Genomic DNA, 25,111 nt, shown 5'->3' with positions numbered 1-25,111 from the left:
TAAGCAGGCTCCCTCGCTTTCCGTGACCCGAAAAAGGGAGAGGTGTTTACTTAAGTGGGTTTCTTATCCGATTGGACAGAGTTCAGACCACCGCAGCCAATCGGTGCGGGGGTTCAATCACGTTCTTGGGTGTACAAAGGTGTGAAAATAAGCCCGATAAAGGAGAATTCTCAAAAGCCAGGAATCCACTTGAGGCAACAAAAACGGGGGGATTTATGTCCTGAACGAATTCCAAGCATAAAAAGGACCACAACATAAAGTGGAGGCAAGTAGTTTGCAAGCAATTAAGGGTTTACATGCCTGCACGTCAGCAAGCTCTGCGGACGGTAATTTGATATCATTTTTTCCCTCCATTACCGCTTTGTGCTAAAAAGAGGGGATGTTATTAACAGCAGACAGCTCTGGGCCCAGACGACTCCATGACGTGGGCAAACAAAGCAGTCTGCACCGAAAAAAAAACAAAAAAAACCTCACCCCTGGGACTCCGGCCTAGACACTCCGCTGATATTTCTCAGCGGGTTCATTCAGATTCCGCTCGCCTCTGCTTAAATTTTTGAAAACTCGCGTGACGGCAAAAAACGCGGACCAGTCACGACAGAATTAGGCCGGAAGACTCGCGGGACAACAGGCCGGATTTCGGCGGCGGCGGCGCGAGGACGCGGGACACAGAAACACGGGGGCGAAGCAGGGCAGCAGTCGCATAAAAAAAAAAGTTTTTTTAAAAGAAGCTAGCTCGCCAAAATGGCCTCTTCAAAATGATTCGGGCCAGGGGCCAAGGCCGAAATCAATTAATCACAGCAGCTCGCGGCCACACATTCACTGCTGATGCCCCAGCAGACAGGTCTCATCCCAAATTGATTTTCATCAGAGTGACATTTTCTACTCTGACACCAGCTGCAAACTACCAGCCGTATGAATAGTTTGAGGAAACCGAAAACGAAAAAAAAAAGCTGCTCCAATCCACCTAGCAGCTCGATAGCGATGGTGAGCGGCGCTAAAAACGTGAACTGGCTCACGCTTCGCCTGGTCAGGTCGTAGAACGGAGACGCGAGCGCGAGCCCTCTCGTGAAAACGACGCCGCAGAGCCCGTAGTAAACAACGTCTGACAGGTCCATCTCGGGGGCCTGCTGCGAACGAGGCTTCGAGCCCGGGCCGGGGTCCCGGGCCGACGGGCGATAAATCCGCTCGCGTGATCGGGCCCCGCCGGTAACGCCCCGAAAAGAACGTAAAAACTCATCAGAGGCGAGGCCACGCGATAGTGCGACTGAGTGGCGACATTTCAGGAGGGGGACCGCAGAGCAACAGCAGCAGCAGCTAGCGTAGCTCAGGGATGCGTGTACCTCTACCAATGCAGTGCACGGGCTGAGATGAGTCAGAAAAGAGCCCGCAGGCCACCTTCGCTGTAAAAGCGGGGGGAGGAGCCTTTCGCTTCGCGGGAAATGGGGGAAACCGAAGAGCCGTTACGAGGCGTCGTTACGCCGTTAATTTAACGAGTGGCCCGGGCGGAGGCGGGAGGGGAGCGAATCAGACTCGGCCGCTCGAGAGAGCGACCTTGAAATCACCTCGGGAGAGAGAACCGAAGCAGGATTGCGTCAGAGGAAAAGATGCGGATGTTGACTTGAAAAAAAAATTGCATTGCAGTGATTGATATGAAGTTCAAGGGCAAACGCTCTCCTGTTTCTCCTAGGTCTCGCAATATTTTAATGCCTTGTCCGGACCACAGGCAAAGAACACGCATTAGATCCCCATCCCCATCCACTGCAAGCTTTTTCTTCCTCTTCTGTTTGAGTTATTTGCCATGTTTGATTTGTGCCATGTTGCTGTATGCGATCACTGTAAGCCATAAACACAACAGGTTATATCTCTCAGAGCAAATCTTATTAATACTGAGTATTACAGACTGTATTCCAAAGAGATAAAGGCCAAGCCACTTTAATAAGGTGTTGTATGTAAGCAGCTGGTACCATTTTCATTATTCTACGGACTTCGGTGTTGTCCAGTTCACTTTTCTTCTCAGTATCAGCATAGCATAGAAATAAACCAATAAAATAAGAAATAAACAAACATTTAGCAACTGTTTATTTCCTTAATTGACAGGAAATGGCTCCATTTGGGCAGGACAGCTGTTAACGAGCCACACCCCCGCAGGTTACCGGACCCGGCCTGTTAAATCAAGCGTGCGTTTTATTTTAGTTTTCTTTTTTTTTTTTTACGATTACACTTCCTCACAGCGCCTCCTGTCAAAACTCTTCCCAGTCAACTCGGCGGCGGGGCTACGCTCGCTCAGGCAAATTGGAAACGCTTGTCGGACGGGAGAACGCGCGAGAGCGAACGCCGTGTTTACGCAAGCTAATTCCCGCATAACAATCGGAGGCCTGACATCGGACGCGGTCTTCGACAAAAGGGTGGCTTGTATCTCCGTGAATTTATGAACCTCGGGGTTCAGGATTTAAAACTCTGTTCCGTCTCTCGCAGAATAACCTCACTTCTTCAGGCGATATGGAGTTGAGGAGGAAGCGAGGGAAAACAATGGAGAATAACAAAGCAGTGCGCTTGTTTTAATATTAAATCACAAAGGGGTACCCGAAACTTAATAAGACAGCAGTGGTAATATCATATACCCATGTGCGATCCGTCTTATGACTTGGTCTGCGTTTCAACTTTTTATTATTTACTGTCCTTACTGACAACCGCGCCTGTCTGTCTCCAGCCAAACGGAAAGGATTTTGTTAACAAAGAGCATTTTGAAATATGGAAGGCGACCTTATTTCACACACTGGCCCAGAATGGCTGAACTTTTCACGCCATGGTGTGGAGGGGGAGCGCTAATCTGCTAAGTCCTGGCAGTACAGCGGCGCAGAGCGGAAGACAACAGACACGCCATTCAAAGGGAACGGCTGGAGCGCCTCGGCCAAGAAGCCAATTAAAATTTGTTTCCGCCGACGGCTCCTCGGCTGACCGGACGGGGTGAGAAAGGCGAGGCGGCTGACTCGCCGCCGGAGGGCGTTTTTTTTTTTTGGGGGGGGGAAAGGGCAGTACCTGGGCCTCGGGCAGCGCCACGTCCATGATGCTGGGCTGGCCGCGGGGCTCCCCGTCCTCCAGCCGCGAGTAGATGACCTGGTAGCCCCGGATCTGGCCGTGCTGCTTCGCCGAGAGGGGCGCCTTCCACGTCACCCGCACGGCGGTGGAGTTCACGGGCTCCGCCTCCACCTTCCTCGGGGGCGCGCCCGGCACTGCGCGCGGTGGGGGGGGGGGGGAAGCGAGGAGGGGGGACAAGCAAGAAGGGGGGAACGTTAAAAAACAAACAGATGCCGACAGCGTTTGGACTCCTCCCGGGAGAGGGGCGGGTTGGGGGGGGTGGTGGGGAGGGGGCGGGGTGGTTGCTAAGCGCCAGCTCTCCCGCCTGTTCTCCGAATCTTCAGATCCGTAGCAGCACCTGAGGCATCCAACCGAAAAACAATGTACCGCTCGGACATAATTAAAGCAAAGCACACTCAGCACAAAAGGACTTGATAGAAATTTCTGGAAAAGTTAGTATAAAGTTTCAGGTAGAGACACACATAGCAGTGAGCAGCTGTGTTAACACTGGTATGCCTTAGCCTTAGGGAACTTACACCTAAGGTGAACTGGAGGCTTTTCTATAGTAAATCGTCCCAATCCAACAGAAAGCAGGCTAATGCCAGGTATGATAGCGGGATTACCCTCAGACAAGGGAAAATAGGTGAGCTTATTGTGCAAGAGTATCTTTCAAAAAACAGCCAGAGAGTGACTAACAATGTTTACTCCTAGCTAAGCAGAAATGTTTTGTTCCTAAATCCTCCCAGACAGAAAGTTTCAGTATTTAAATTGTTTTTCATTTATGTGTAACACAACTCTCTTGGTTGGCAAAAACACGCTGCAGAGAAAATATTTCCAAAAATATAATTTATTTTATTGTTATTGAATATCCCTTGTAGTGAAGGTTTCAGCACAGCAGAATATATGGGTCCTGAGATTTAGACCAGAGACTTGTGTCCCCTACAGGGGACAAAAACGAATAGTTTGTGCCTGAAGTAAACAAATGTGATTTATCTCCCACGTTGCGTGCGACAGATCTGCATATTATCAGCATTATTCAACGCAATCCTTTCTGTTTTGTGGCCTCGCTAAAGCAAGAATAATAAAGGGCGAGACAGATCAGCGAACCGTGAATTTGCGAAAGCAGGAAGGTCCGGCGTGGACCGGAACACGCGGGAGCGGCTCTGTTTTATCAGTGACGTCTCACGGGCGTTTACTTCCGTTCCGCGTTCGGCCTCGACCTTGGGAGCGCGGCGATAGCGTGAGGCGGTACGCGGACGTGCGGACGAGAAGCCGCGGCCTGTGGGCTCGGAGGGAACGGCGACGGAGAGCCGGTCGGCGGTGGCGGCGGCGGCAACCCCGTAAACGATCAGCGCGACGGCCCTCCTCGCCCCTGTGTTATTATGAGGCCCGGCGTGAGAACAGTTGGGCAGTCCAGACATTCTGCAAATCTGTCCTGGGGGCCCCAGTGCATCATGGGTGTTTTTTAAACCAACCAATCTCTTGATCAGTTAATGCTGTTGAAAACATGTGTTCAGGTTTTTTTTTTTCTTTTTTAGTTAAACTTACCGTAATTCCATGCAGGCTTTGAGCCTTTGACTAGGTGTGAATGCTTTCAGCGCCTGAATCGCACTTATTTTATTTTACCTGTCAGTCTGTCACTGTCGAAACGCAACCTTTTTCTGAAGGAATCGTTTGCCACACTGCATAAAATGAAAAGATCAAATGAAATCAGTTGATCTGACCGATGTAAAAGTCCTAGGACGTGTGCAAGAGACACTGTGCGTGACATGCGCAGCACAGTAAGAGAGCAAATCCTTCACTCGTTAAAACTCGTTTCGCTAGTATTTTTCCTTCAGTCACTCTGTCCCAAATAAATTACATAAGCAAAAATCTCCTCCGGGTAAATGATTCAGACTTATAGGTGTGCGATATTTTTTAGTGAAAATGGAGTCGGTAATGGTGTACACAGCCTTTGGCTTGGGTAGAGCGATTCTACCTGTTCTTGTTTATCCTCCTGGCAGAAAAGTTCTACGTATTTTTAATTTTTCCGACATAACGAGTCTTGGATGACAGAAACATGTTGCGGGGGAAAACATTTTTCAAAAATATTGTTTATTTTGTTTGTCACCGAACGTGGTGCAGTTCACGGCACAGCGGACTACGCGGTTCTAGAGCTTAACACCAGAGACTTGTGTTCCCCACAGGGGGACAAAAAAAATGAACTGCCAGGTCCTGCTTTCTTTCCGCTTAAGCCACAGCAGGTTTTCGTCGGTTTCTAAAGCTACTTTAGCACGCGGTCGCTCTGGCCACTTCAGCAAAGCTGCTAATGCCCTTTTTTTCCCACGAAGCACCGGCGCGAGGGAAAAATCTCGCCACGCCCGGTCTGGTGGTCAGGACGGAGCAGACGGAGAGCGGCTCGATGGTGATTCGATGAGCCGGGAGAGAGAGCGGGGGAACATATCGGCTCACTCGTTTGAGGGGTGGAGGGGGGGAAGGGGGGGGGGGGGGGGTTAAGCTCGTTCTCAGTCCAACCAATAAGGTTTCGTTTAGGAGGGAGACGAGCCGAGCCGTGGGCTAGCCTGTGCTCCCAGGCACGACAGATTATGGCGGAGCTCGGCGGAGACGTTTTTTTATTTATTTATTTTTCCGGGGGAATCGAGGACGGACCCCGCTCCAGAGAGACGCTGGATTTCTTTAATTACAGAGTGGCGGAATCGGACCCGTTTCAGTGCGTTAAGACAAATTAATTACGGAGCCCAGCCTTAGAGGCCCGATGAGACACGCCTCCCGATTTAGCAAATCTGGACCCCGAGGGGCACCGCAGCCTCGGTCAGAGAGAGAGGCGCGGCGTCGGCGGACGGGGTTTAAAAAAAGCCGGCGGGTACAGACGGCGGAAAGAAGATAAAAGAAAAATAAAGGATTAAAAATGGCGAGAGTGTCACGGAGAAGGCAGCTGGAGTGGCGGAAAAGCGGGCGGCTAGCACGGGCTCGGCTAGCCGCGCGAGCGCGCAGAAGAGGCTCCGCGTTCGGCAGGGTGTGGAAAATCCCGTTAGCTAAAACAAAGCCTTTGCTGTTTCTTAAGGGGGGGGGGAGGGGGGGGGGCACTGGCAGTGCTGGGTCAATCCGGTCCATGCTGGAAGGTCACCCCCCCTCCCCCGCCCCAAAACCCGGAGAAGACGGCGGAACCAGAGCCGGCTGTCCTCAGATTGGTCTGTCAGCCGCGGCGACGGCCGGCCTATCGCGGAAGCCACCGCCACCGCTACCGTGGAGTGAAGGAGCTTAGCGTTGATGCGGCGACCTATTGCGCGCTCTATCGGGGAAAGGGCCGTGCGATAGGCCACATCGGCCTCCAGGCATCCGGACAGCCCCGCCCGCTTATGGGAACGCTTCGACCGTGACGAGCGGGAAAAGAGCAGGTTTGTCTCTGGGTTCCAGTTCGACCGTTCGCATTTTTAAAAACAAAATAACGGGTGAAAAAAAGCCAAAAAAAAAAACCCCCAGGACTTTCATTTCATTCATCTTGCATTGAATGGCAAAGTGGGTTTTAAAAAAAAAATCAAAAACACAATTTCCTGTCCTGTGAATGTTCCCTTTGTCTGATGTAAGTAGTTAACCGTTTATACATTACCCATTCATACAGCGCTTAGGTAGCCTCCTGCAGCCTGGCCAGCTAGAGACAGTGAACTGGGACAGACAGACAAGACAGATAGACAGACAAACAGACAGGCAGGCAAACAGACAGGCAGGCAGGCAAACAGGCAAGTAGACAGACAGACGGGCAGGCAGGCAGGCAGGCAGGCCATCGAGAGGAACAGCGGACAGCGAAGTTAGCGTGGGGGGACGGGGGACGGGCGGAGCGTCCGGGGGACACGTACCGTCCTCGCTGGTTCGGACGAGCGCGGCGGGGCTCTCGGGGCCGGGCCCCACGTCCGTGTGGGCCCTCACCCACACCCGGTACTCGGTCCACTTCTCCAGGCCCTCCAGCACGTGGCTGGTGGCGTCGGGCCCCACGCCCGTCACCTCGCGGCGCTCCGCGTCCTCCCCACCGGCCGCCTGGTAGGCCACGGTGTAGCGCACGATGGCCCCGTGCCGGCTGGCCGCGGGGGGCGGCACCCAACTCACCTTGACGCTGGTGGAGCTGAGACTGACCAGGCGCACCTCCTGAGGGGGGGCGGAGGGGGCTGCGGAACACAACCGAGGGAGGGGGTGGATCAAGCAGGAGGAGGGGGGGTGGGGGGGGGGGGGGCGTCTCTTTCTGGACCGGGAGAAATGGCTCATTTACGCACCGGCTTCTTTGCAGGCGCTTCGGGAAACATTCTCATTTCACTGACATGATCGTCATGACGACCAAATAGTTCTGCAAACATTGCTCGACTGCTTGCATTACACTTAGGGCCTGATTTACTAAAACTAAGCACGTGAAGAGCCTTTCAGTACACACAAAGCTAATAACACAATTGACGATTGGTGCAAAACAAACACCATGACCAATCATTGGCTATGTTACTGGCTTTTAGTGCACCAAAAAGGTTTTGCACACGATCTTAGCAAATCAGGCCCTTGAAGTCCCGATGGTTTATCACACACTGAGAGCTGAGAACTTGCAGCTGGATGCCCCCTGTAGCTGGTAAGCCGGGGCTAGTAAGGGTTAAATATGGCTGACTGTAACGTCAACGTGTGGAGGGTGTGGGCGTGACCCCAAAGCACAAGATGGGTTTCAGGGGTTTCAGCCCCCGCCCCCCCTCCAATATTCATCTACAGCTCTCAGTGCTGTGTGAGTCCTGGAGGCTCACATTGAGACTCTTATTTTGAAAAAATTATGTTGCCAATTCTCCACAGTCCAGAAGTCAAACAAAAGACTTGATGGTAAAAACAATGGCGAAGACTTAAAAAAAAAAACAAATGGGGGCCATCAAAAGACAGTGGTATGTGTACATGCAGGTGCAAAACAGCATTTACAACGCAAGGCAGTACAGTAATACAGGGCTCCGAAACTCTGGGGAAAAAAAAACAAAACAAACAAATGGGAGGAGGGAGAGGACTGGAAGAGGAAGCATATCCTTCACATGCCAACTTGCGTTTTTAGTGACCGGAGCAGCATGGCGGTGCCAGCTACCCTAAATTAATTAATTTCACACGTTTGGACAGAAACAGATTTCACATGATGTGTGGGTTCAAAGAGAGAGAACGAGGTGGAGCGAGACTCCTGCTGGTGTGTCACATGAGTTGTCAGTGGGGGGGGGGGGGGGGGAGAGAGTGTGTGTGTGTGTGTGTGTGTGTGTGAGAAGAGTTGGTGGGAGAGAAAATGGGGGGAGGGGAGAGAAAGAGAGTGTGAAAGGAAGGTGGGAGTCAGAGAGAGCATCAGTGGGAGAAAGTGAAAGAGAGACAGAGGCAGAGAGCGACTGAGACAGAGAGAAACAGAAAGCGTGTGACAGAGATCAAGAGAGACAGCGACACAGAGAGAGAACGCTAGAGACAGAGACAGAGTGCACGAGAGAGAGAAACAGATAGAGGGAGAGAGACAGAGACAGAAAGCAGAGTGAGAGAGAGAGAGAGAGAGAGGGAGAGAGAGAGAGAGAGAGAGAGAGAGAGAGAGGGAGAGAGAGAGAGAGATGCTCCTCCACGTGACACGCCAGCACGACTCCAGGGACGCTGAATCGCTGTCAGAAGGCACGGAGATGAGGAGCCGGAATCAGAGGCACGTTTTCGGGCCTTGGTTCCCAGCCCCGCTTCCTGTGGGATCTGAACCCTGGGTGCGCTGACGTTTTCACGGTTGACAAGTAAAACAAACGACTTAGAATATGCTCAGATCCCTTCTGGAAAACCGTCATACACATTTCAATAAGTTCAGCTCCGCTAGGCAGAGGCAGCTCTGTCGAAAACCGCTAACTTCACATTACTAGAGGTAAAAAAAGGGAAGTCAAGAGAGACTCCGTTTGGTAACCGGTCAACTCTTGCCTGAAAGAGTGCATTGCTGTGAGTTACTCTCATCGTTCCGTCTGATCACCTGCGCAGTTACGACTTGGGGACGGACAGAAACGTCTTGGCTAAACGCGCACTCAAACAAATTCGTACGCCTCGTCCCCTCGTTCCACGGATGCAGAGAACACAGTGCCACAACCTGCCAACGTGTGCCTGGAGATATCCGTATACGTCCAAGCGTGCTGAGCGTTCAGAAAGCTCAAGAAAGACATCGGAGAACTTCAGCGCATGCTGTCCCCTCTCTCGCTCCCTCTGTGTTGGACGTTTACAGTAGATGATAACATGGCTGCCTTAAAGGGAACATCCATTCCACAGCTTCCAAAGAACATGGTTGGCGCATCCTTCTTCTACCTTCTTGGCGGTGCGGCTGCTCTCCTGCTCTCCAGCAGACGAACAGCTAAGACCGGGCGTACCAAACGCGCTTTGCTGCTCCGATATAAAAACCACAAGCGTCTCGGATCATGAAACGCTTGTTTTTCGAGAACACCTCGTTTCATTCCGATCACAGAACCACAGCGCATTTACCCACAGTGAACGTACCTCGCCACCCATTTGTCAGTGAACAAAGCCGTCCCAGGAGCTCAGGAGAACCAACCGCGGCGCGGAAAGGTTTCAGAGGCCCGGAAAGCCAAATTCGATAGAGGGCCCAGGGGGGTAGGAGGGGTAGAAGGCGTGGGCGTTCGGATGGGAGGGTTGACTTACTGGACTGTGCGGTCCTGGCCTCTATGGGTTGAGTGTAGACCCCTAGGCCTACTTCGGAGCGGGCCGCCAGGGAGAACATGTAGAGGGTGTCCGGCTTCAGGCCTTCCATGGCGTAGGAGCCGGCGGGGTCGAAGGTCACGTGGAACTGCGGGAGAACAGACGCCCAACCCCTCCCCTCAGCGAGGCTCGCGGTGACAGCGACAGTAGGGCGGACACCCACGCGATATTCCGCCAAAGACGTCTTATATCGTCTTATATCAATATCACCTTCGTTTGGCAGAAGCTTACATTCCTTTTGCAGATGCTACTGTGGACAGCGGCTTACTGAGCAATAGAAACAGTATTCAATAGGTTCAACAGTAAAAAAAAATTAATAAAATGACAACAACATGCTATAACAAGAGAATTAACAGCGGCACAGAAACAATCTCCCCCCGGACAGTGGAAGAGCTGAGTCAGTGTCATTTTTTAAGACCAAACCGAAGGCGCATTTTTATAGATTAGCTCTTAATGTCTTAATTTACGCTCTGAAGACACATTTTTACATTCGCTTTAATGTCTATTCATTTATTCCCCTTTCTGTTTCCCTCCGCCGCTGTCTGTATATTGAAATTGCTTTTACTATCTGTATATTGCCTTAACTTTTTATGTTTGGTTCTGTTTTTACTGCTTTCTTTGTTACAGTAAGGTGCTGCTCGAAAGGTGCCAAATAAATAAATAAATAAATGAATGAATACATAAAGCATGATAGCAATACTTAAAAGCAGTGGGAGTGAAATAAGAAGCGCTCCTGTCATCAGCTACACAGTTAGCGTTGTCCAGACTGGCCAGCTGTGGCACTCAGGCTTTTACAGCACAGAGAATGCCGGGCTGGTATTTTCTACCGCGACGGCACGTATTCCAAACTCACACAGCGAGGACACCCCGTTGGCAAAAGGACCGCCGGCGAACGAGGGTGACAACCGGAGCCGCCGCCTCGCCGCGCTCGATAGCGCTTTCGTTCGTTTGCGCATCTTTCGCACCGCGTCAGCGACAAACAAGCGACGGTTTCGAAAACGAGAACGAATCACTTCAAAGGTACAGAAAAATAAGCAACCCCCCAACCCTCAGCAACAAGTTAAGGGCCAAATTTTAAACAAATGAAACCATGGCGAGCGAACGATTGAGAAAATCATAACCAGAAATGCTGGGATGCACTAAAAAAAAAAGTGACTTAAACTGGCTGGCATCTATTCCAGTGCACTTTAATACAACGGAAAACAGATAAAACATACATTATTATTTTTGGAACGCGTCCCTTTCATACATTTTTAAAATATGCATGAATCAAGTTGAAATAGCTCCACCGGGTCGCTATAAATTAACTCTCGAGGCATGCGGGGGAAGGGGGAAAGAGACAGTGTGCGCCTTTTGACAAGTTTAAATGCCAAAGTGAAATACATGTTGGTTCTGCAGATACGCGGGACAACTACTGTAGTGTGTATAATGACGTATCGATTAGCAATCTTCGAGAATTCCCCTCTCTCAGTGGCCACATCGCCCGTCGCGCTGCGAAAGGTTACGGCCGGAAGATTGATGAGAAGAACCTTTCTTTGAACCGCCGGAGAAATCAGATATGCCAATTAATTATTCGAGCGAGGGCTGCGACGCGTCAGGCGGAGCCGATATCCGCCATCGCAGAACCCCAGCCACCGGGGAGGAGGGTGTGTGTGGATCTGTAGCACGTTAGCACGAAGTCCCTGCCTTCCGACAGCCATCCCCCGCGCAGAGGTTAACAGCCACGGAGGCTAACGGCTACAGTAACTGACTTCCTAACGGCTGTCTACTTTCCTTGCTTTCCACGGGCTCGCGGACAGCGGGCGAATATGACTCGCTGACAAACTGCTAAAGCGTGCACCCACGCTCCCTCAGACGCGAGCGCACGCTGTAGCAGTTCGTGGTGAGCGCGTCGGATTTGCCCGTGGTCTTTTTTTTTTTTTTTCCTGTGAGGCTACAGCACGGTACGATGGCCGTCGATGAAGTCGATGTAGACTGATTCACAGCGGCGCGGCTAAACAAACACGGGCACCAGGGGTAAAGGGGTAAAGGGGTTTGGGAGCGGGGCGCGGTTCCCGGGGGCGGGCGCCTTACCTTGTTCCCGGAGCCGGCCTCCCAGTACATGAGCTCGTACTTGGTGATGGGCTCCTGGACGGGCCACAGCCAGGTCAGCATTATCCGTGTGTCCAGCTCCGCCTCCGCCTCGAAACTGGAGGGCTGGGCCGGCACTGCGAAATGACAGCGCGAGTCAGCGGTGGCGCCTGGCCTCCTCCGCCGCACCCCCCCGATACCGCACGCTCGCTTCGCCTGCGTCGAGGGGCCGCCTCCCGAACTCGCCGGGCGCTGCTTCGGGCAGCTCTAATAAAACGTTTAAATAAAAGGCTGCGAAGCCTGAGGGCTGATAAGCGGCTGTAAATTAATCGCCCGATAGCCTTGCGATCTCTCGGAAGCCGGGCGCGGCCAATCCGCTCGGCGCTTGTTTGTGATTCGCCCCCCGATAAGCGGAAGGCCAAACCTGGGAGCTGATGTATTACCCGGGCTCCGTTTTCAGCATCTCGTGATCTGTGGCTACGTCCCCAAAAAACACTGCAGTGTTATGTTCTATGGTGCAGGAGTCTGTCCCTATCAGAGTAGGTGGCTTCTTGTTAGCCACGTGAATGCACCTGGCGCGGCAGCGCCCCCTTGGGGTCGGAGGACCGACTCACCTCCCTGCTGGGTCTTGACCTGCAGGACGTCGGACGGGGGCCCGTCCCCCACGGAGGTGAAGCCCAGCACGCGGATGCTGTAGGTGACGTCGGTGACCAGGCCGGAGATGGTGGTGAGGCGGCTGTCGTCCGTGTTGTGCTTCTGCCAGGTGCTGAGCGCCGCCTGGTGGCTGGTGGTGTAGTAGACGCGGTAGCCGCGGATCTGGCCGTTGGGCTCCTCGGGCGGCTCCCACTGCACCAGCATGGTGCTGGAGCTCAGCATGCGCGCCTGCACGTGCAGCGGCGGCGAGGACGGCGCCTGCTCGGCCGTGCGGGCGTCCACCGCCTCGCTGGGCGGGCCCCGCCCGATGTTGTTGACCGCCATCACGCGGAACTCGTACTCCGAGTAGGGGCTGAGGCCGCCGATGCTGTAGCGCGTGGTGGCCACGCCGTCCACCTCCTGGAAGCCGTTCTCCGAGGCCTTGGCCCGGTACTGGATCACGTAGTACGACACGGGCTCCGGGTTCCCCGAGTCCCAGGTCAGCGTCACGCTGGTGGCGCTGGTCTCCGTGACGATCAGAGACGCGGGAGGCTTCGGCAAGGCTGCGGAAAAAACACCGGGAGGGCGCCAGTTAACGACCGGCCTCCCGCCGACCCGTCTCGACAACCGCGAAAGGGCACTGGAGCTGACCGACAACACTTGTGAATGCAAGTCTGCCCTGCCAGCAATAACTGACAATGGCGGCAGGCTCACAGAGCCTCAACTCAAGGACAAGGCTCGCGTACGCTTCTAACAATGCCTCAATCAGGCTACAGCGGCCAAAGGGAACTGCGAACCGGCGTGTTTTATATCTATATCCGTGACCCAATCTGCCTCCTGAAGTACATAAATGCATAATAATTTCAAATAAACGCAGTGAACTAGCAAACCGCCCTTTTGAGTTTAAAGAAACTGCACCCGTAAACACATAAAACACCCTTAAAGGTTGCGAAATGGTGTCATAGTGAACGAGAGAGAAATGTTCCAAATTCCAAAACAGCAAACGGTCAAAGCTGAACAGATGCGAAAGCGTTCACGTTCGACTGTTTGTACTAGTTCCATTTTTTTAGCATTTTGGTTCCTTTGCAAACTGGATTCCTGTGAGGAGTTAAACAACAGGAGGGATAAGAGGCATCACGTTTACGGGAGGGAGTTTTAATAACACTTCACATATATTTGTTGAACTGTGAACGCAGGGAAGTGACATCATTTTTTCTGCACAGCGAACGGAATGCGTGTCTGGGCTTGATGCGGTTTTTTCTCTCCCCCCCCCCCCCCCATTCATGCACTGGCGAAGCCAAATGGAAACCGGCAGCAGTGTAATAGAATTCCACCGACAAATGACAGCAAATTGTTTCCCGATCGTCTGTTTGTGGCGCTTAGGCGAATCCAAATGGCTCGTTTAGAGGGAGAGAGGGGCCAGGCCGGAACCGAACGCGCTCGGGCGCGGAAGCCGGGGCACGGCTGCGGCAGCTGCTCCGCGCGGTCCGGACATCTGTTCCGCCTCGACACGCAGGACAACCAGAAGGACCGCGCGTCTTTCGTTCTCCGCGACGTTATCTCGATCCCTGAATCGCCGCGATCGACGGACAATTCTGGAAGAACCGAAGCCACGCTGATTAGCATCACCCTTGGCGCGAACATTCATTTTCAGAACGCGCACTCCGTGTACCAGGGGCTGCCCCAAACCCTGTTCCTGGAGATCCACCATCCTGTGGGTTTTCATTGCAACCCTGATTTGGCTCACCTGATTCAAACTAATTAGCAGCTCAAGGAGATCTCGAGCTGCTGAATGAGGCGTGCTTTGTTAGGGTTGGAGTGAAAAACTTACAGGACGGTAGGTTTCCAGAAACAGGGTTGGGCAGCCCCGCTGCACACCGTCATCCCCGGAGAGTCCCCGTTTGGCCAAGGGTGTACGTGGTTTTCGTGTTTACTTTCTTCCAAGAAGCGGGACAAACTGCTTGTGAAAAGGGCAGCTGCACGCGTTATCTCTTAGAGAGATAATGTAGGAGTTGTGCTGGCTGGAGAAATTTTTTCACAAGACAAGTTGAAAATGGGGCGAGCTTTTATTTTCTCAGCCAGACTGATAATGTTGTAGTGAAAGAATTCATAATAACACGATAAGATTTATGTTCTTAAGCCTTGAAGTACCAGATACTGCTCTTTTGCCCAAAACCCAAAAAAATAAAATATATCTATTTGCTGTAGCTAATGCACTTGAGGAGGACAGATTTAAGGACAACTCGGTAACAAAATATAGAGAACAATTTATAAGCAGCCAAGAAGGAAGCTGTTCAGGGAAGCCAACCATGCAGGGAAGGCCAACCCTGTTTCAGAAGATATGCTAATTTTTCTTGCTCCTCAGCAATTAATTGATTCATTAAAACAGTTGATTATCTGGTTTCTCGGGTTTCAACTGTGAAGTACACGATGAGAAAACACCTTCGAATTATACGTTTCTTACTCAGAGAAACTATACCCCCAGGGGCATGGGGGGCAAGAGACTTTGAATGAAACGGGGGATTTATAGTGCAGTCAGTAATCCATTTCGATCAATCCGGAAACCAGAATAAATGTCAAATGAGCGCATGTATTTATAATGGTGAAATAACCATTGAAAGCAAATTGCATGGGATCCATTCCCACATCCTCTCAGAAGACATTCATCAAGAACGAATTACGCTCGTGGATTCTGTTTGGAATGCAGATTCCCTGGGCGTCGAGATCGAATTCAATGGACTCCCTGCTATTCTTGCCTTCCAGGCACAAGTCCACACATATTGATCACGGCAATTGTCACAACCGAAGCCAATATGGAAGACTGCTTTCGGTCTTTACACCAGCAACTAATTCTAATTTGCGGGTTTTAAGAGAACCTATATCACCTCGTCTCCCGGCAACGGTCTCCTCCGCCCCCCTCGCCCCCTCGACGGACAGCTCACCTTTGACGGAGATCTGGGCGGTGGCCTCGATCATGCCCAGCGAGGAGATGGCCACGCAGGTGTAGTTGGCGGACTCGCGGATGCTGGTCAGCTCCAGCACGTTGCGGCCCACGGGCATCTCGTCCTCCTTGGTCAGCTCCTGCAAGCCCGTCATCCACTTGACGTAGGGCATGGGCGCCCCCACCGCCACGCAGGTGAGGTTGACGCTGCCCCCCGGCATCACCTCGTGGTTGGTGGGCGGGATGGAGAAGCGGGGCGGCACCCGGCGGACTGCCAAATCAGACCGGGAGAGGCGCGTGTCAGAAACGCAGCGGTGGGAGCGCGGGGGCGCCGCCGCCGCCGCCGGCGAGACTCGCGGAAAGGCCCGGCGTTCGTCTGTTCGTTTGGGTTTTTTTACCGCAAATTCGTTCTGAGGCTCAAAATCCTGGTTCACGCTTTCCCCCATTGCCCGCTCCTCCGGGGCTTAAAAGCCGGCTGCATGTTTGTTGAAGTCTTTCCTGGGTCTCTGTTGATATAGCCTTCAAAATTTGCTCAGTGCGAAAAGCGGGGAGGGAGGGAGGGCGCAGAGAGACCTCCGAACGAGAATAGGGTTCTAAGACGGTGCGAGGATTTCAAACAAGGCAGCATTTTATGTAGGATTTGCCTGTCTGTGCCACAACGGTGGACCGCTCTGCCTGTCAAACTAAGCAATGCGCCCACCCTGGGTGGATTTAAGAAAGTCCTAAAAACCCAGCGCTCCACGGAAGCCTTTAACACCTACGGCTAGCGATTCTTTAATGTTGCTGCTGCCTTGTTTGCTCATCCCGCTTTTAATTGTGTGTGGCGATTGTTGTTTTTTGTCTGTTGTATAACCACCTGTAATTCCTCTATTTGTAAGGCTTTGTTTTCTTATTTATGTGTTTATACAGCTTTGTTTTGTTGTATTTTATGCTTTGGGTTGTAATACAAGAATCTTATAAAAAGTATTATTATTATTATTATTATTATTATTAATGATGATAATATGAATTAGACTTTGCTGGATTCTCTCATGAGCACAGAAGGAGAACATATTTAAGGGCCAATAATAACGTGGACTTGACCACAGATGTTATTAAGGCTCACGTATAGAAAAATGATCCTCTCCTATCATCTTGTGGTGAGAAGTCAATGTAAGTTCCTGTACTGTGAAATGGTTGAGTGACCTGCCCAGAGGTACTCTGAAAAGGCCTGCACTTAACAGAGTTAACTTAAATACGCGAGTCTTAACCTTCTGCAGTTGCACTGGGGTAACATGTTCAGTCTCCGTCTATGAGGGAGTCCACGGGCGGGCAGACCGGACCCCCCGACCCTCGATATGCATATGAGCTGACCTCACTAGCCGTCCTCATGAAGACGAGCACACAAAGCAAGTATGAGCGACTAATGACGTGGGTCTAGGGGAAATGACCCAGAACGCGGCGAAAGATTTTCTTTTTTTTTTTTCCTCCCGTTTCGCACGAGCTCATTTTATAAGTTTAAATACAGGCGAGACTGAAACTTGGCCATAAAGCAGCTAACAGGCTAGCGCTCCTGAAGGCGCCACTTACTGGAAGACGCACCGCAGCCTTTCCATTTCCCCAGTTAAGTGCTCTTCTTGTTTGTCGCCGTGGCAAAGGATCAAAGCGTGAATCTGGAGTTTGAGAGCTGGCCGCACGTGGAAATAAGTGCTTTTCGATCAGCAGCCATCTGTTCGAAGGAGAAACTGATGGTGTGGATGGTGCCTGGTCTCAGTCTTTAAGTGAAGCGAGGACCATCACAACAGCAACAGTCAACCTCTTTTTAAAAAATTTTTTTTTTAAGAACAGCAGAAACCGGGCCTTTCCATTCCTCTCATTTGTCTTCTACCATGCATGACACACAGACGTGCGCACGCAGACACGCACGCACGCACGCACGCACACACAGACATACACATACAGACAGACAGACAGACAGAGTCTGCAGCACTTGCATCTATCCGCTCTCAACAGAGCAGCTCCTAATGGACCCCTGGGTTTTATGACAACTTTCTTACTTCTTCACCCCCAGCCCCCCCAAAGAAAATTCAGCCATTTAGAATCTCTCGTGAGCGACAGTCCAATGCCGACTGGGAGGGAGACTAAAAATAACCCCTCACCACCATTAATTCTTGTTTAAAACCAGCGCAAAACCGGTTTGGACAAACGCACTGCAGACTTCTGTATGTGCTTCAGTATACGAGGAAAACATTCAGAGAATTACTGTAAACACTTTACTTTCATCATCAGGAGTGTCAATTACTCGGTCATTTTCCTTACCGTGAGAAAAAAGGACGAGAAATACATATTTATCTGACAGCCTGGTTAGTCAGCAGGCAAACTGATACCGTATCTCGAAAGTAAAATCTGAAACAGGCCGGGGACAAATTAGGCCTTTTTGTATCTGAACAAAAAAAATCTCAGTGTTTATGTGACTTGAATGCAACGTGTCCCGTGTGTCGGGGGAGGTCTGTTCTGCTCAGAAACAATGCTGCTAGCGCTAAGCCAGCTGGGACAGAAACGAAGGACCAGGGGAATAACGGGAAGAATACATCGTGTGCTTCATCTGAAGACCCAGTTGCACATACTACAAAAAAAATACATTTCCATAATTTGGAGGAAATCTGCGCTCGACTGAATTTACATATCCCGTTACGTGTTTTCGTGATTAACCGATTTGCTGGGACTTTTGCAAAACACATCACAGCCAGAAAGGTTTCCCTCCACGTATTCCAGGAAACGCTGCTGGCTGCGATCTGTTTTGCAAAAGTCACAGCAAATCGGTTAATTAGTAAATTCTTGATTATTTCATTACTGCCCTGAACATTACAGCTGTGCTCACTTACCTTGTGTCTAGAAAACATTTACAGCTTAGAGAGAGTGTGTGCGTGCGTGCGTGCATGCGATGCGTGTGTGTTTGTGCGCGTGCGCAAGTGTGCTTGTGTGAGACTTTGATGTAGATCCCATAAACCCTGAGATTCTGAGCCTACTTTGCTCTTTGTAGTTTGCCTTGATTTTCAATCCGTTTCCGGGCCATAGGGTCCCTTAACTTAGGGGGCCACAGTTAAGCAGTAAGAGATTAGAGTGAACGCTCTGTCTCTGTACAGGAGAGCCTTCGCGGGCTTTATCGTGCTGTTAACGTAGCGTAAGAGAAAGACTGAGTTAGTCACTGCGTAAATAAACAAGATGACGTTACCCATGGACATGGAAAATGGTCACAACATGATGGCCCTCTCGAGTTAGGATGAGAAAGATCTGCTGGACGGCAAACGGGGGCCTCCCAAAAAAAAAAAAGAAGCCACGCCCTACTCGTCAGGAGTGGGCGTGGCCCGGTGACCGATCTGTAGGGGGGGGGGCCGACCGCGGGTGTTTCTGAGTGTGTCAAAGGCGGAGTTAGTGCACAGAAGCTGGCGTGAAGCAGACACTGATCCCCTGCTCGTCGACATGCTGCAGGCCAGAGGAGGCGGGTCACGGGGGAAAGAGAGAGGGAGGAGAGGTGCATTCTGGTCCTGAGAAAGGGGGGGAAGAAGGGGGAGGGGGGGGCTCTTCAGGCCCAGTGGCACATGGATGCTCTCAAGCAAGGCATGCAGAAGCTGAGGGGCGAGGCAAGCATCAGCCCGCTGACATCAACACACAATCTGCAAGGGAAGCATGCCTGCAGGACAGAGCTTGTGAAAATGGAGAACAAAAAGTAAAGCTGAGCCCGCTTTCATTAAAAACATTTTTTTAAAACGGCCTTCAAATACAACAATCCATAAAACTGCCTCGCTGTGAATATACGAATAAAAAAATGTTAAAAATAGCCAAAATGAAATGTTTGACAAACTTTAATATGCTTTATCCCAAAACCTGGTTGGAAACAGGATGGGACCGCGGAAACAAAATGGCGGCCCTGCCAGTGAACGCCGACCGCTACGAGGCCTGCCGGCGGTGCGTTGTTTCGGGAGTGTGAAGACGCCGCACGGGCACTATCACGGCGGCCCTTTGAGGCTCGGCTAGGCCGCGCCCCGGAGAACTCCCGCCCGTCGCCCGAAAGACTCAAAACGCCTCTCCGCGAACTCCGAAAAGCCGTTTCGCGGCGGCGGCCGTCTGACGCGGCTCTCCGAGAGCTCCCGGTGACCCTGCGGCGCGTTTAGCCAGGGAGGCGGGAAGCGGCGACGCAGCTGTAAAGGCCTGCGATGTTTTAGCCCCTATTCTCCCCCCATCCATATTAAAAAAACCTCGGCTCCCGTCCGAGGGGGGGGGGGACCCTGACCCTGTGGCGCACGGCGGGTTTTTGCAAGCAGCTCGCGGATTTCAAAAAAACCATGCGCTGTCCCGACAGCGGGCTCTCGCCGGATCGAAAACAAGAACGACGAGTCAGAACTACGCAAAGCATGCACGCTGATGAACGCCGCCGTTCTGAAACCCGTTTGCATGCCCGGCGCTCAGACGGCCAGTAACCGACACCGCGCTGGCGGAGGTTTCGGGTTTAACGGCTTCTTGTTCTGCCGTGACCTGGAGGGGGTGATGTAATACCCGCCCCGGCTGGATGTCACGCGGCTCTCCGGTTTCACCACAGGGCGCGGGGGGTGAGTGGGGGGGGGCATCTGAAAGGCATCTTACCTCCCCGAGGGGGCATCACTCTACACCGTCCCCCGGACAAAGCCGAAGCGCTGTCCCTTTAACAGAGGGGGGGGGCAGGAGGGTTCCCCCACGTTCCGGAAAAAAATAAATAAACGGCTCGGTCCACCACCCCCTGCGAGGAGGAGTGCGGGAGCTTTTCGGCGGGTCGCGTCGGTTAGCGAGCGAGGAGCACGGGTGCGCGGCCCGAGCCCGTCTCTCACGGCGGGGAACGCGGACGCCGCCGCTCCACTCCGCTCCGTGATTGGCTCCCACCGATCGCCGCGTTCGCCTTCCAGCGTCTCCTTATTCAAAATGCGAACCCTTCAAACGGGACCCGTTAATAAACGATCGGGCCGGCTTCCGGAAGGGAGGCGCCGAAAAAAACGCTGGAGCCCGCGGAGAAACGCTCGCCCTTTGGGTGCGGCCCGGCGAACGGACGGCACCGCCGCGACCTCACCTCGGCGAGCGTGGGCGCGTTAAAAGCCATAAACGCTAAGGGACGGCGCCGAAACCGGCTGGCGGGAAATGGGTAATGAGCTAGATAAGGATCAGCGGTCGTTTTTTGCGGAGCGGAGATAACGGCGGCGAGGGGAGGACGTGAACGATGGATTAAGGTTAAAACGCGCGGCCGAGAAAATGCCTCCTCGGTGAACGCTTAAGGAAGCTTTGTTAATGGCTTCCGATTCTGGGACGTCACACTCAGCAGCAATCAAAACTGTCGGGAAGCCCAGCGCCTCATTTCAGTATTTCCATATTTCAAAGCTGATTTGGGATTTGCCACAGAGGACAACTGAAGTGGCGTTAAAGGAGAAAAATATAGGATGAGGGAGGGGAGGAGGAGAAAGAAAAAAAAAAAAAAAGGATTTCGACTTCCTCCCCCCGCAGAGATGCAGTTTGTGAGCTCAACCCTTTTCGGCTTATAAAACGGTCTGCAAGAAAAAAAAAAAAAAAAAAGACCATGCATGATCCTTGAGGGGCTTGAGCAGAAATGATAAAAATACTCTCTGTCTGTCCTCTCTCAGCACCCTTTGTTCTGGGACCCAAATCTGGGGCCCACAAAAGCTAGATTCCAAAATAAACAACCCGAGCTGCTTTAACGAGATTAAATGCTCGAAAACTTAAAAAAGCTTTTAGCTGTTAACTAGAATAACACAACGCTGCTTAATAAATAGGCTCAGCAGTTGAGTCTGGGGGTGGGGGGGGGGGGGGGGGTAATAAATGCGATCATTTAAATTTGAACTTTGTACGTAAACTGGGTCAACCCTTCACGCTTGAAAAATGTGCTTATCTCTGCAGCCTGACCTTAGCCGCACTGCCCTGGAATAACGCAAGACTGCACCGTGGCACTGCCATAATCTGAGACCATACTGTTGTTCTTAAATAAAACAACTTAGTAAAAAAAAAAAACCATATTATTATAACTATACTTTGCCAATTCTTGTGTAACCCTCAAAAAAAAAAAAAAAAAACAAGATTGACAATCTGCATTCTTAATCCCCTCCGTCAGAGCCTTAATTCCACTCTGACTGAAGAGGGTCGTTAGAGAGCGCCTGAACATCAAACTTCCTGCTGACAGCAGTGAATAATCAGCGCCGTTCGCACTTCCCAAAAAAAAAGAAGCGGACGAGAAGGCGAGGCGGCCGTCGAAGCTGGGCGTCGGCCGCTCCGAGAACAGGCACGAGCGAGGCGCGTGGCGGCGGAGGCCAGAGCTCCGACGGCGGGGGTTTCCGCGGCGAGGGGAAGCGGCTGCAAGCAAGGCCTGCGGTGGAGAGAGCAGCGGGGCTCGAGCAGTGGGTCCAGACTGACCGAAAGAAAAAAAGGGCGATGGGTTGAACAGACACGCCCCGTGACACGGAGACGGGGAGGGGGGGGCGGTCGCGTGAGGACAGAGCGGCGGATGACAGGACGGACTGCGGACTGCGCCGCCGTGACGACGGCCGACCCATGCAAGCATTCTCACAAGGGAAAAGGGGGGAGGGGGCGGGGAACCAGCACGGCAGGGGCAGGGGGCGGCGATGGAGTCAGGGATTGGGATGGGGGCGGGAGGGCAGGGCAGTGTGGGGGCGGGGTCTGGGATGCACTGTCGGGAGTATTTTCAGGGGGCGGAGCCCCAAGAGAAGGTGGGACGGGCCCTTGGGGGCCCAGTCAGGAGCCGGCTCCAGTCCGCTCAGGGCCTGCGGCGTAGGGGAGGGGAGGGGGGGGGGAAGAAGTGAAAAGGACCAACCTTCCCGCTGATCTGAGAGGTGGATTTTGGGATTGTTTTTTGGATGGCGGGGTGCGATGGTGATGGTGGAAGGGAAATCAAAAAATTTAAACAAAAAAAAAGAAGAAACAAAACGGGAGAGAAAAAAGAGGAAGACAAGGAGAAACACAGAGAGAGTAAAACAGGCCAATCTTCTGCTTATCCATAAAAGAGAGAGTGACTAAAACAAGACGGAAGCAAGGGCACAGAACATCAACAAACACACACACACACACACATACACGCACTCTCTTTGGCTGACTTGAGCGGCCATCTCACACGAGGTCTACCACCACTGAAGGACGGCAGCCTTGGACACTCACCGCTTGCAGACACCTTTTTTTTTTTTTACATTAAAAGAACATTCAGACACTCACAACCAGGCCAGAAGCACCGTCTGAATGAATTCTGTCCATTGACTTAAAAAAAATTTTTTTTTAGCAAAGCCAATGAACAGAATCTGGATATCTAGATATGAATACATACAGGCCCACTGAATCCGGATTAGTCATGTCATTACGTTGTGCCACGTCCCACCACGCACAGCTGCTACGTGACTTAGTCACCAAAAAGCTCAGATGTTTTCGGGATTGCATCTGAGACAACAAGCACATACGGTGTGCCAGTTACACATATGACTGTTTCAACCTGGTTATCAGCAGGAAAAGCTCCTGTGTCTGAAGACAGAACCAAGCAGGTGGTTTTAAGATATAAACTCTTTATCCATGTATTCCAAGGGTATATATATACCCATACTCAATGCACAAATGAGAAAGAAAGTCTATCTAACAGATTCAGTGAACAACAGATGTATTCTGTTCAGCTGTTCTTTCAGTGGTAGGTATCCACAAACACACAAACCGCACCCAAGCTTGTATGCATATACACGCACGACTCACACCCGACACACGCACAAAATGACACTGGCATGGCAAAGCGCTCAATGTGAAACACAGACGTGGAAAATCTTGCAGTACGTTATGACAGAGCATGAACGAGTGCGGACAACGGTCAAAACGGTCAAAACTTCTTTTCATCGCAGGATAAGCGTCTGGCTAACGGGAGCTTGCGTATACTGCGCGTATACGCAACTCGTCACCCCGCACTGGTGGAGCCTTTCCGTCAAAGAGCGGCCACAAGCAACGGGACGAACGACGCCAAGAGGAGAGCCGAGACAGGCACAGACAGGCACAGACAGGCACAGGAAAGGAAAGACGGACAGATAAAGTGAAGCAAGCAGAGAGGCTTGTGAACCGCCGATCCCCCCCGCCCCCCCCCCGCGCTACCCCTGCCCCAGACAAACGTGAAAACGTGGTAAGACCACCCCCGGCGCTACAGCTGCATGGAGAGAGAAACAGGTTGTGTTAGTTCACGCAAAAGTCCACGGCTTAAAAAGAAGACAGCAGACGCAAAGACGGGAAAGATCCGCTTCCCTTTGAAAGCTGCAAAGCACAAGTCGTTAGTGGAGACCAATGGGTGGAGGGTCTGTCTCTGATTACAGTAGCTGGATTTGCCTGTTAATGAATGTGTTGATCGATTACCTTGCGCTCTATGTAATGAAGGGGGAAAGCTGAGTTTGCCACAATGACGACAAAACAATCACTGTGGACGTTAGGATGGAGGGTAAGGAACATGCATTTTCACATTTTTTTACACTGTAAACATGAAATGGAACCCTTTGCACTTTGACCTCTAGCAAAGCAGGTTCTTCAAGTTCTGAAAGGCAATTTGCATAAATATTCTTCCCCTTTAAAACTGCACCTCAGTATATGCATGAGTCTGATTCATATTTATCCTCAGAACATGTTGCAAAAAGGGAAAAAAAAAAAACACACACTGGTATATAACACGTGCAAACACAAAGTCGATCAAGTGACGTGCTAGCATTGCTGCGTTCACACATTAAATGCCACGGCATCGCATAACAGATCTTAATTCCATGTTTATTCCAACACTGCAAACGCACGTGATGAGAGCGAAGATCACTGCAGTAGAGGCTGCGTAGCGGGACAGCTGAATTCTCTTTTTGCGAGCCTTTTATAAATGCGATCTCCGCACACACACTTTCCCTATCGGCCCTGCAGGAGAACGGCTTGCGCACGATTCGTATGATTCATGGAAGCCGTGGACCCTCTTCGCTCATTCCACGGGCTCACCCCCTCCACCTGACAGCCTTGCAGTCAGGTAGTCAAGCATAACCAATCTCTCTACACCTCAACAATGTTCATTGGCTAGGACTGTCATTTTTCTCCCTAAGGAAGATAGAAACTCATTCCCCATTAAGGTAAGATGGATGCGGGTAGAGTTATACAAGAGTGGGAGTGGTTGTAGGTGGGGGTCAGGAAAGGGCCATAAAAATAACTCGTGGACTGGACTATGCTTGCCGCAGAGGCTTCTGATGATTAGTTGCTATATGATGTGCTCTGACTAGGCAGACAATAACACTAATAGCTATTTAATTGACACGACACGAGGAGCAGGTGTTATCGCTAAAATACCTGCAGATGATAACGTGTGCAACTACGATGCGACACGGCAATAACAATTTTTCTAGAGGAAAAACTGACTCACCGAGTGACTCACCTCAATGCTGGGATCTGACTTTGAATCCTGTTTATAATATCATGTGCCATATTCCTCGACAATGCATTTTATTGGCGCGACTACAACCCAGATTAAAATAGGGCTCATTTAGTATTTTTTTCATTTTCTCCAGTGAGAGAGTAGAACTTATTGAGTATTATTATATTTCCGCAAAAAAAAAAAAAACAAAGAAACAAATTAGAAAGCATGGCAATACT

The 25,111-nt window shown here is 51.4% G+C and overlaps 1 protein-coding gene across 14 annotated transcripts in view; it reads right to left on the bottom strand.

Annotated features, from left to right (window-relative positions):
- ptprfa (protein tyrosine phosphatase receptor type Fa) overlaps nt 1–25,111 on the bottom strand; it is a 224,410-nt gene that overhangs the window by 60,395 nt on the left and 138,904 nt on the right. For 9 of the 14 annotated variants that reach the window (XM_064330628.1, XM_064330626.1, XM_064330630.1 and 6 more), the window contains 6 exons: nt 15,447–15,716; nt 12,486–13,067; nt 11,875–12,008; nt 9,745–9,889; nt 6,936–7,241; nt 3,040–3,233 (listed from right to left, as the gene is read on the bottom strand). In XM_064330628.1, coding sequence (XP_064186698.1) covers nt 3,040–3,233; nt 6,936–7,241; nt 9,745–9,889; nt 11,875–12,008; nt 12,486–13,067; nt 15,447–15,716 — 1,631 coding nt within the window. The remainder of the gene's footprint in view (nt 1–3,039; nt 3,234–6,935; nt 7,242–9,744; nt 9,890–11,874; nt 12,009–12,485; nt 13,068–15,446; nt 15,717–25,111) is intronic. The other 5 variants (XM_064330636.1, XM_064330638.1, XM_064330637.1 and 2 more) reach the window with 1 other exon arrangement.

The sequence above is a fragment of the Anguilla rostrata genome, chromosome 4 (assembly GCF_018555375.3).
Source record: "Anguilla rostrata isolate EN2019 chromosome 4, ASM1855537v3, whole genome shotgun sequence".
NCBI classification, from domain to species: domain Eukaryota; kingdom Metazoa; phylum Chordata; class Actinopteri; order Anguilliformes; family Anguillidae; genus Anguilla; species Anguilla rostrata.
Note: the sequence above shows the minus strand (reverse complement) of the source record. Positions and strands in the feature narration are given on the sequence as shown.